General features: G+C 39.2%; 1 protein-coding gene across 1 annotated transcript in view; it reads left to right on the forward strand.

Moving 5' to 3' along the window:
* The window catches only part of LOC128533412 (alpha-2-macroglobulin-P-like), a 60,712-nt gene that overhangs the window by 20,575 nt on the left and 28,045 nt on the right, over positions 1–12,092 (forward strand). The window contains exons 15-30 of the mRNA XM_053507672.1: positions 600–725; positions 921–1,011; positions 1,431–1,557; positions 1,857–2,082; positions 2,166–2,292; positions 2,411–2,532; positions 2,607–2,658; positions 3,350–3,433; positions 3,808–3,984; positions 7,324–7,399; positions 7,530–7,686; positions 7,773–7,847; positions 7,976–8,138; positions 10,482–10,672; positions 11,252–11,467; positions 11,941–12,062. Coding sequence (XP_053363647.1) covers positions 600–725; positions 921–1,011; positions 1,431–1,557; positions 1,857–2,082; positions 2,166–2,292; positions 2,411–2,532; positions 2,607–2,658; positions 3,350–3,433; positions 3,808–3,984; positions 7,324–7,399; positions 7,530–7,686; positions 7,773–7,847; positions 7,976–8,138; positions 10,482–10,672; positions 11,252–11,467; positions 11,941–12,062 — 2,132 coding nt within the window. The remainder of the gene's footprint in view (positions 1–599; positions 726–920; positions 1,012–1,430; positions 1,558–1,856; positions 2,083–2,165; positions 2,293–2,410; positions 2,533–2,606; positions 2,659–3,349; positions 3,434–3,807; positions 3,985–7,323; positions 7,400–7,529; positions 7,687–7,772; positions 7,848–7,975; positions 8,139–10,481; positions 10,673–11,251; positions 11,468–11,940; positions 12,063–12,092) is intronic.

The following is a 12,092-nucleotide window of genomic DNA, read 5'->3' on the forward strand; positions in this document are numbered from 1 at the left end:
CACATCGCATAGGCGCGCATACTCCGCTGGGTTCAAAGCGGGTGGCTCAGTCATTCTGTCAAGAACTAACCTGAGATGACCAGAAGACGTAGCTTTAGCGGTTAGCCCTGTGTAGCGTGACTGGTAAACCCAAACGCGGAGTGACACGAATAGGCAGGATAATCACGCTGTTTAGTCAAAGGACTCTCACGATTGGGGAGTAAGGGAAAGACACAATCTAACCCACGTCCTATAAACACACGTCCTATTCCCGTTCCTCGACTTAGTAAAAAAGCAAAGCCAAGAAAGTGAGTACTCACAGTTTGATGACCGTAACCGAGACGACATCGGGCAACTCAATGACTGAGCGTTGTACTGTGGTTTGTTTAATCCTTTTATACTTCCTGGTTCGCGACTGCATTACTTCCGGGTCCTAGTGCCGGTCGCGTCTTGAGTGTGCATGACAGCATCTCATACCACACAATTTAATTAAAATCCTACATGCAAAAGTCTTCCTAAAAAGGTCAGAATGGGGACATGTGCCAAGAGAAATTCAAATAATATAAATTAATTAATAATTATTATTAAAAAATAATATTTTTTTTATTATCACTTCACAGATATATAATTTGTTGCCAGTAACATCAGTATCAGGTTACCCCTTAATGGTTGAAGATAATCGGGAGTGTTTGCAGGTTAGACACAGCCGGCAAGTACAGAGTGACCGTGTTTATGATACATTAAAGGTAACAGACAGGCTAATAATTACTACTGTATTTATTTTTATGTTTTTGAAAGTTGTTAATCTAAAATAGTTTAAGAACAGAAATAGCAAAATAATTTTTTTTTATACTTGAAGAGTGAATTTTAATTTGAAACTACATAGAACTGTTCAGTGATATGCTACAGTGATTATACCATGACTTATTATCTTCTGACAGGGAGTAGGACTGAAAATGGCAACAAATTTGGCTGTTGGAGTACCTCAGTGTTTGAGGTACAAAGGTGTGATGTATCATCATATAGAGAATTGTCATAAATGTGGTATATCCAAACTTTTTTTCTCATAATATTATTAATTTATCAAAAATCTAGTATTTATTCAGGTCATGAATGAAAAAATCTAGCTGAACATATATGGCTGAAGGTTGGTGAACACATGCCTATCACACTTATAAGGTCCTGCATAAAAGATTGTGTTGAATGCCTTTCTTTATTAGGTTGTAATGCCACTTGAGGGGGACAAAATGAAAAATGTGATATTCAAGCACATATATTTATGATATTTAGCAGACTCCCTTATCCAGAGAGATAACATGAATGTGACAGTCAGGTGCCCACAAACCCTTGGCCATATGGAGTTCATATATCATCAGTGAAGTAATCTTAAGATCCCTTAGATATAAAACTTTGTATAAGTTAAAATAATTATATATAATTTTCCTGACTAGCAAGTGGTCGTGTTGGCTTAAAATCGGAGCAAATGGATCTTTATGACCCACCGGATTATCTGCTACCCATCGGTAAAGATCGAGAATTCTTTCCAGAAACTTGGATATGGCAACTTGTTGAAGTGGGGTTTGTAAATTAGCAGTCATTTATTTTCATATTTGCTTTTCTTAAAGCTAAAAAAAGTAGTTTGTCTCTAAAAGGTTGGATTTCCGCAGTGCTTCTTACACAGAAAATTTAATCAACACCCAGCAGTGTTTGCGTCCAGTTGAACTTAAATAAAATCAAAGGGTTACATCAACACTGGACATTTTAGTGTGCAGACTTTAACGACAAAATTTGCTCTTAACGAAATTTTATTAGCATTATACATTGGTAATTCCGATTTACAATAAACTCATTTACAGTACATCATTGAATTCACACAGGGACTCAGGATCAGTGCAGATTCCTGTTACTGTTCCCGACACCATCACCACTTGGGAGACAGAAGCTTTCTGTGTGTCCCCTAAAGGTCTGGGACTGGCTCCTACCATTCAGCTTACTGTGTTTCAGCCCTTCTTTCTGGAGCTCTCGATGCCGTACGCAATTATCCAGGGAGAGGTTTTTGAACTGAAGGCCACTGTCGTCAATAATCTTTCCAAATGCATTATGGTACTTCAAGACTTAGATATTGTCTTTAAAATTATTTCCATTTAATATGCACAGTAAATTAATCGCTTGTGCCTCATCTACAGGTTAAAGTGACTCCGTCCCCTTCCTCAGATTACAGGCTGGAGCCGTCTTCTGATGGCAAATATTCATCCTGCCTGTGTGCAAACAGCAGAAAGACTTTTAAATGGACTCTGATTCCCTCTGTGCTTGGTGAGACTTGATTATAGTTATAGTAATATAGGCTTTAATGGGTATATTCTAGAGAATTGAAGAAACTGTAAAGTAAAAAAGTAAATTAAAAAAATCATCCTCTGCAACAACGCCACAGGAGTCGTGAATGTGACAGTGAGTGCAGAGGCAGAACAATCTCAGACTATGTGTGACAATGAGATTGTGAGTGTTCCAGAGAGAGGCCGCATTGACACAGTTAAGCGAAGTCTGATTGTACAGGTCGGTGTCTAATCAGAAAATGTAAACTAAGGCTATTTATTATAATGATTTAATAACACTTTAATCCCATCTAGGCTGAAGGAACTGAAAGGACGAAGAGCCAAAGTTGGTTATTATGCCCACAAGGTTAGAAATGAACATGTCAACTGTTGTTTGATTTTTTTTTTGTAAACAGACCTACAAGTTAATGCTCATGTAAAACTGATAAACAGTACTTTAAGGATACTTTACTAAGCCAAAAACTACTAATGCACTTAAAAATTAGCTATTTCCAACACTTGTCAAGAGACATGTTCATTCAGGGCTCCATCTGTGAAGCTATGATCCAGCAACACACTTTTATAACATATCCAGTAAAGTATTTTACTTTATACAGTGTAGTATCTGTTAGAGAATACCATTTAGTTCTCAACAGGTTTGGATTTAGCCATTTTACCGTATTTGCTTCACTATCGTTTTAGAAGGTTTTAACAAGCTATCCAGAAGTGACACCTTAAAGCTCACCACATCAACACTAAACAATGGGTTTTGCATGTTTTTGGACTGTACAATCCATTAGAAGGCAAAACTACCTGCTAAGTCTACAAACCACCTAAAAATTGTTACAATCCACCTTGCAATAAGTTAAGAACTGGCAAAATGTTTTTAGTCGCTGGCTTCATTTCAAATTTTTAAGCCTGGTCGAATTTTTGGTACACCACAATGACATATACCAAACTACGCCTGGTGCACAGGTTCAATATTAATTTCAGGAATGTGGAAATTACCATTAGTTAGCGTACAATAAACATAAATATGTCTTTCTTTTCATTTAAAGGCAGCAGTGTTTCAGAGGAGTTCGAGCTGACACTTCCTGAGAATGTGATAGCAGGATCAGCACGAGCTTCTGTTTCAGTGCTTGGTAAGAAGAAAAAAAAGGTTTACCAATGTAATCAAGAATACATATATAGACATAAATATACTTATATATTAAATATATTTAGTTTTAAATGTATTTTAGGCAACAAAAAAATTTTAAGTATATGAAATAATAAAGGAAGTTTTACCCTCCCCCCCCAGATCATCAGAGCCACACAGTGTAAGAGAAGTTACTGCCATGACAGTGCCAAAAAAGTACTTAAACTACAGCATCCATTAGACTGTATAAAACACATGTTGTAAATGATGTACACATGTTTTAGTTCTTGTGATCACATAAAACCGAATCATGTTTATGTCTTGTTTGTAGTTGTTAGTAGTTGTATAGACTAAGAAAATCATCATGTTGTTTTGTAGGAGACACACTTGGCCGTGCTTTAAGAAATCCAGATAAGCTGCTAAAGATGGTAAATCACTGCGGCGAAGGAAACATTGCTCTCCTGTCCTCCAATATCTGCATCGTTCAGTATCTAAAGAACACTGAGCAGCTCACCACAGCTGTCCAAAACAGCTCTACTCGTTTCCTTAAGAGTGGTCAGTAAAATTATATTTTTCTGTTTGTGAGATATGGATGCCGTGCGAACAAGATATTATATACTTAACAAAGCTGTGTGGAAAACTGTAGTGGAGCCACTGTGGTAAATTTAGCTTGTAACTTCTGTTTCACTTCTTTTCGATACTTATTTTTCTCGCCACTTTTCTGCAACCACTAGCACTGGTTTTGCTGCATTTATAGCATGATGTTAATATATATATATATATATATATATATATATATATATATATATATATATATATATATTGTGGCGTGGGCGGGGCGGCGGCTAACGACCAGCATGCCTTGCGGGGATGTCGGTGTGTTCACCATATTGGGGAAAGGTGTTTTGGTTAGTGGCTTCGGCCCTGTTGTGTGTGACGTGTGAAATGTGCTCCAGTTCAGGCTGCTGCTGAATTGGATGTAGGCTCCTGAGTGAAGGTGCTGTTCATGCTATACTGCTGTGTGCTTAATAAAGTATTCCCAGCCATTGCATTGGGCAGCAAATAAGCTCACTTGTCTCTCCAGCATTCTTTCCGGCGTAAAAACGCTACATTGGTGTCAGAAGTGGGATGGAGCGTAACGGGTTCGAGCGCACAACGGAGGACCTTCTGAAAATCCAAGCGGGCCGCCGAGTAGCGGAGCGACTACTCGCGCAGAAGAAGCGCTTTCTTGACGGAGCTAGCGCGAGCACACCGCGTCAACCAACGCGGAGCGGCAAGAGGAAAATCCCGGCCCTGGATCTCGGGGCGGAGGCTGGCGGTGCGCGCGCTGAGCCCATATCGGCGGTACATCGCGGCGGAAGAGCCGAGCGACCGCCCGCAGCTCAGTGGCGCTCGGTTCGTGAACCTAGCCAGGGACCGCCGGACTACCGCTGCATCGTTCTCAGGCCTGAGGGACAGCCGGACTACCGCTGCAACGTTCTCAGGCCTGAGGGACAGCGTACACCAGCAGCCGCTAAACTAGCGCCGGGTGGACGTTTGGGGAGCCCCGCGGGGCTTTACATCGACTGTGTGCTGGACGGCGTCTTACTGCGGGCGCTCGTGGACACCGGCTCCACTGTTTCCCACGGGTTGTGGAACTGTGAACCGCTCATCGCCAGGCAGAAGGGCCCCACCCAGCGCTCGCGGGCACCGCTGCAAGACTTTTGGGTGGGGGCACCTATGGGGCGAAGGGGCGTGGACACTCACAGCCAGCTCGGCTCTCCGATGTCATCTACCGGGTGCGGTTGGCAGGGCGGGCACGAGTTTTGCCCCACCGGGACCGTCTTGCGCCTCACCAGCCGCACGCCGGGGAGACATCGAACTCTGTGGAGGCCGGACCGCCTCAGGACTACGTTCGCGTTCATCCCTCACCTGCCAAAGGACGCCGGCGTTCCCACCGCCAGCGCCGACCGCCTCCACGCCTCCAAGGCAAAGTTCGTCATGGTGACCAGGGACGGTCACAGCTCGGGTGGGGGCAGTGTGGCGTGGGCGGGGCGGCGGCTGACGACCAGCATGCCTTGTGGGAATGTCGGTGTGTTCACCATATTGGGGAAAGGTGTTTTGGTTAGTGGCTTCGGCCCTGTTGTGTGTGAGGGGTGTGTGACGTGTGAAATGTGCTCCAGTTCAGGCTGCTGCTGAATTGGATGTAGGCTCCTGAGTGAAGGTGCTGTTCATGCTATACTGCTGTGTGCTTAATAAAGTACTCCCAGCCATTGCATTGGGCAGCAAATAAGCTCACTCGTCTCTCCAGCATTCTTTCCGGCGTAAAAACGCTACAATATATATATATATATAGCAAAAAAGAAACATCCTCTGACTTTCAACTGTTTTTACTTTAAGTAAACTTAATGTGTAAATATTTGTATGAACACTATAAGAGTCAACACCATAAGACATAAACTTAAAAATGTTACACAATGTGTCCCTGGATGAAGAGAGGCTCAAAATCAAAAGTACCAGTCAGTATCTGGTGTGGCCACCAGCTGCTTGAAGTACTGCAGTGCATCTCCTCCTCATGGACTGCCTATTGCAGACAGTCTGAGCACTGATGGAGGGATTGTGTGTTCCTGGTGTGACTCGGGCAGTTGTTGTGGCCATCCTGTACCGGTGTGATATTCGGATGTACCGATCCTGTGCAGGTGTTGTTACACGTGGTCTTCCACTGCGAGGATGATCAGCTGTCCTTCCTGTCTCCCTGTAGCACTGTCTTAGGCGTCTTACAGTGCGGACATGGCAATTTATTGCCCTAGCCACATGCAGCATGCAGATGCACGTTCACGCAGATGAGCAGGGACCCTGGGCATCTTTCTTTGGGTGTTTTTCACAATCGGTAGACAAGTCTCTTTAGTGTCTTGCGTTTTTAGAACTGTGACCTTAAATGCCTACTTTCTGTAAGCTGTTAAGGTCTTAACGACCATTCCACAGGTGCATGTTAATTAATTGATTATGGTTAATTGAACATGCATGGAAAACATTGTTTAAACACTTTACCATGAAGATCTGTAAAGTTATTTGGATTTTTACAACATTATTGTTGAAATACACAGTCCTGAAAAATAGATGTTTCTGTTTTTTGCTGAGTATATTTATATATAGCCTATATATAATAATAATAATAATAATAAGCAGAAAGATTAGGTACGACACTCAAGAAATGCACAAACGCATTCTGTACAAGAGATTAACAAGCTGTGTGCACCATCGAATTCTCCATTGAGATTTTCTTAACTATATTATCTTATGGGACCACAGGTGCTTATGCAATCAGACAATGCACTAATTGATTTTAAACAGCGCTTACGTGTACAGTACTCTAATAATGCACTGTCAGCAGCTACTGAGGTGAAACTGATAGAGGAGGTGGCTGATTGTAATGGTTCTCATGATCTTTAACAATTATTTTAATTACAAAGGTTTTGGTGCGACAAAAGTCCACTACTTGCTGTGAGTCACTACAAAATCACAGTTAAAGCATGAGTTTGCTATATTTTTTATTAAACCAACATTTTTTATACCAAATTACTTAAATTACCAAAAGAAATTGCAGACTGATTTATCTAATGTGCCAAAACTGTGAAGTTATACCCTTTTGAAAAATCATAAATCATGATCCTTGATATAACAAAATACTTTTGACATTATTCGTTCACAATTTCAATATGTTGATAAGCATTTTATCATGCTTGTGACCCAAAGAAATGATTTAAATATTCACAGGTTGCTTTATTTTATTTAAAAAAAATTTAAGTAAAAATTATTTTCCTTAAAACAAAAAAAAAATTATTTTGTTGTCAAACTGTTTATATATTGTTGCTGAACTACAGTAATCAGAATCAATAATTTGATTTTACACAGGATACCAGAGGCAGCTAAAGTATAAAGACAATAATGGTGCATACAGCACATTTAGCGGAGGAAAAGGAAGCACATGGTAAGAATTTTACAGGTAGTAATTAAAAGAGTAATTAAACTTTTTTAAAACGCATGTGTTGATGTGAATGTTCTCTGAGCCCTTTTGCCTAAAAGATATTTTAATTATAGACATCAATCTTCACCACCAGGTTAACTGCTTTTGTATTGAGGACATTGGGCAAAGCACAACATTATATCTTTATTGATCCAGAAATTATTGATAGTGCAAAGCAATGGCTTATAAGTATGCAGAGATCAGATGGCTGTTTTATACATCATGGACATTTCTACGATAACAGAATGAAGGTCTGTTTGGTTCCAAGTCAATCTTTACTAGAGGACACATTTTGGAATATATCTACTTAGCCCATCTAACTTCTGGTCTATTCTAGGATGGTGTAAATGATGATGTGACCATTACTGCCTACATCACTTTGTCATTTCTCGAATTAGGCATGACAGTACAGGTAAGAGGAAAATGCTTTAAAATTGTTTAAAATTCTTCTTAAAATTCTGCAAAAGTCATAATAAAGCTCTAACTAAAACTGTTGCATTTTCTTATTTACTAATATACTGTACATGTTTTTAATCGCAGGATCCTGTTGTGAATAAAGGACTTATGTGTCTTAGGTCTTCCACTGGTAGCCTGGCAAACACCTACACCACTGCACTGTTGGCGTACACTTTCAGTCTGGCTAGAGAGAATGAAACTCGGGAGCAACTACTAAAAGAGTTGAATAGTGTTGCTATTACAGAAGGTATGTGATGGTTAGAATAATAATAATATAAATGCAATTAAAATTAAGTGTGTTAAATTAAATATACAATTAGATAGATAGATAGATAGATAGATAGATAGATAGATAGATAGAACAGAATAACACAATACAGTCTTATGCAAAAGTTTAGGCACCCTTTGATAGATAACAGATTTTGGTGATTTTTTTTTTTTTTTAAAGATGTTAACATAGTCTCTCTTGTTAATGGAAAAAATGCACAATATATTTAGCAAACATTGATGCATAGTTACTTTTTATGTCATAAATTGAACAAAGATTAAAAAAAATAAAAACATTATTGAGGCACTGTGCAAATGTTTGGGCATCCTACAGTACATAATCAGTACTTAGTAACACCTCCCCTTACAGATATCACAGCTTGCAAAAAACGCTTTTTATAGTCAGTGTAATGACTCCAATTTGCGTTGTGTGTAATTACTGCAACCACTGACACCATTTTACGCCTTGGGTGGAATATTTAATTCTGATAAAAGACATTTAAATGTAGTGGTCGATTTCACAGCATTCTTACAAGACGTATACTCTATTGCATGGCGCAAATATTAATCATGAACGTTTTTAACAGTAAATATACAACACAGTTTACAAATTACAATGATCTATAATAGAACATGTACCTGAAGACATTTAAATGTAGTGGTTAATTTTACAGCATTCTTACAAGACGTCCTGCAAAGACAGGTGCACAATAACTATTACAATATAATTTTTCAACAAGAAAATATAATAAAAAAAAACACAAAAAAATAGGTTTTCAAGAGCACTCACCCATTATAACCACTCTTGACGCAAATATTAATGACCTAACCGGAAGCAATTTCCAACACGGCACCAATCAATGAACAGAGAGTGCAGGTTTATTAATATTAAAGGTCCATACACCTAAAAAAAATAAAGCAAGTGAAAGCACATTTTTCTAACCTGTTACACCAGCTAAAAGTCTTTTAATTTTTGTACTTTTCTTGTAATTTTCTTCCATTGTTCCTTGCAAAGGGATTATAGATTTTAGTTCTATAATATGCTTTGGTCGTCTTGCATGCACAGCTCTTTCAATGATGTTTAAATCAGGGGCCTGTGATGGACATTCCCAAACCTTTAGCTTGCGTCTCTTGACATATTCCATATTGGACTTCGTGGTATGTTTAGGATCATTGTCCTATTGTAGAAGCCAACCTATTTTTAGCTTCAGCTTTTTTACATATAGTGTGATGTTTGCTTCCAAAATTTGCTGGTGCTTAGTGGAATCTTCCCTCCATCTGTGCAATGTTTTTGCCATGGGCTGCAAAGGATCCATCCCCATCTATAATAGTTGGCAAAATGTTATTTTCATGAAATGCTGCTTCTTTTTTTCTCCAAATGCTTTTGCTGATTGTGGCCAAAGAGTTCTATTTTAACTTTATCAGTCCACAGCACTTGTTTCCAAAACCATATCAGGCTTCTGTAGATGTTCTATTGCATACTTCTGACATTGAATTTTATGATGGGGACACAAGTAGGGATTTCTTTTAATGACTCCTCCATGAAGGTCTTGTGGAACAATGCACCACCACTCCTGAGTCTCCTAAATCCTCCTGCAAGTTTTTTTGCACTCAGATGTTTTTATTTTTTATTTCTAACCAGCATACGAGCTTTCCTCCACAGTTCCCCTAAACTGCCATCTCTTAATTACATTTCTCACTGTGGAACCTGCAAGCTGACAGTGCTTTGCTATCTTCTTGTAGCCTTCTCCTGCATTGTGGGCATCAATAACTGTCATTTTCAGGGTCTTACACAGCTGCTTAGAGGAACCCATGGTTGTTAAGTGTCCGCAAGTGTGTGCACAAGGTTTGAAGAGACAGAGTATTTGTAAAGCTTTGAAACTGCCATTTACTAATGACAGCTGTTGCCATGCATCCGTTCTATCGAGCTGATTAATGTCTGAAACATTGTAAAAAGAATTTGAGGTCTCTGGAACTCTTAGGGTGCCCAAACCATTGCACAGTGCTATAATAATGTTATTATTTTTGTTCAATTTATGGCACAAGAAGTGCAACATTGACTATGCATTAATGTTTGCTGAAAATATTGTGCAATTTTTTCATTTCCATCAAGAGAGACTGCGTTAACCTTTTTTCAATAAAAAAAATCACCAAAATCTGTTATTTATCAAGGGGTGCATAAACTTTTGCTGCCTAAAGTCTGTAGGTATGTAGTTGCAATTGCAAAATCGTCACATTGTGTACAGTATACAGTCCAAATAACCATAAGGTGGTGACTAGTGCTCTACCTGGTCTAAACTATCTTGTGTCTCTTTGATTTTAGACGGTAATCTTCACTGGTCCCAGTCAACATTAGATGACTCTGGTGCATTCTCAGTGGAAATCAGTTCCTATGTGCTGCTAGCCGTTCTTACTGCAGGTCAACTCTCTGCTGCTGATTTGGGTTATGCTAATAGGATAGTCAGGTGGCTGGTGAAGCAGCAAAATCCCAGTGGAGACTTTTCCTCTACTCAGGTATTCAATTGATTTTCAGCCATTATCCAAATTCTATATAAACCTTCCCACCATTTCCATGATGCAGTGATAGAGGGCAAGGGGAAAATGAAAAGAGCAAGAACTAGACAGGCAGAAGGGTGGGGCTTGTTTGAACCAGGATATGCTGACAAGTGATGCTTTGCCAGCTGGACCACCTTTTTGTGTGATGCTAGATGCTGGCATTGAACCCAATTTCCCAACTAGTCAATCAACCAACTACTCCAGCACCACAAGATCACTAAGCAGCGGAGATGCTGACAGTGCTGTTTGGGTTTGCAGTCAACTTGTTCCAAAACAGCCCTCTTTAGGTTCCGGATTTTTGGCAGGTTCATCACGGCAAGCCACAGACTGTAGCAGCAGCTGCCTATGAACCTGTGAGGCTGGTCAGCTCCCTACTACATTTGCACACTCAAAGAAGTTGATGAATGCTTCCAGGCCTTCCTGTGGTTTTATCCTGTATGCTGTTAAAGCAAAAAGGGGTCATCTCTATACTAATGCCCCTGGTTCAGCAAGCACATGTTATATGTTTTTCAGAATTTTTCCTCCTTTCTTCACCAGGACACAGTTGTGGCTCTCCAAGCTCTGGCTCTGTACTCCACTAAAGTGTTCAGCTCAGACGGCTCTAGTTCAGTGACAGTAAAGTCATCAGGAGGAGACAGACACTCCTTTGACGTAAACGAGAACAACAAGTTGCTGTACCAAGAAAGATCATTGCAGGATATTCCTGACAAATACAACATTGAAGTAAAGGGTTCCACTTGTGTGTCAGTGCAGGTCAGTGTATCCTTAGGATAGTAAGAAGTCAATTTTGAATGAAGATTGTTTATTAAATAATCTCAATACACCCAATATGCATACTCAGATTACTAAAAACATTTATTATGAACGATAATAATAATAATAATAATAATAATAATAATAATAATAATAATTTAACCAATTAAAAAATTCTGCTTAAAAAACAAAAAAAATTATTCACACAAAGAACAATGTGCGGTGAAATGCTTAATATGATTGAATGAGTGACAAGCGAAATAAATTGATACATTTTGATATGTTTAAAAAAAGATGGATACTGGATTATTATTGGAATATTATTTTAATGATTAAATAGGATTATTGATTTGCAGTATCGTTGTGTTACAAACAACTTCTTACGTTTGATTGGCTTGGTTTGATGGATTTTCTTTGGTTTCCCAGACACATCACTGCAGTTGTAAATGACACTCTTTTTCCCCCATTTGCAGACCGCACTTTTCTACAATGTCCCTACACCTACTGAAACCAGTACACTGAGTATCATGGCTACAACTGAGGAGAGCTGCACAAAATCATTCAGACAAACTCTGACTATCAAATTCAGTGTCACGTAAGAATAAATATCCTTAAACTAATATGA

This window comes from Clarias gariepinus, chromosome 11 (assembly GCF_024256425.1).
Source record: "Clarias gariepinus isolate MV-2021 ecotype Netherlands chromosome 11, CGAR_prim_01v2, whole genome shotgun sequence".
Taxonomy (NCBI): Eukaryota; Metazoa; Chordata; class Actinopteri; order Siluriformes; family Clariidae; genus Clarias; species Clarias gariepinus.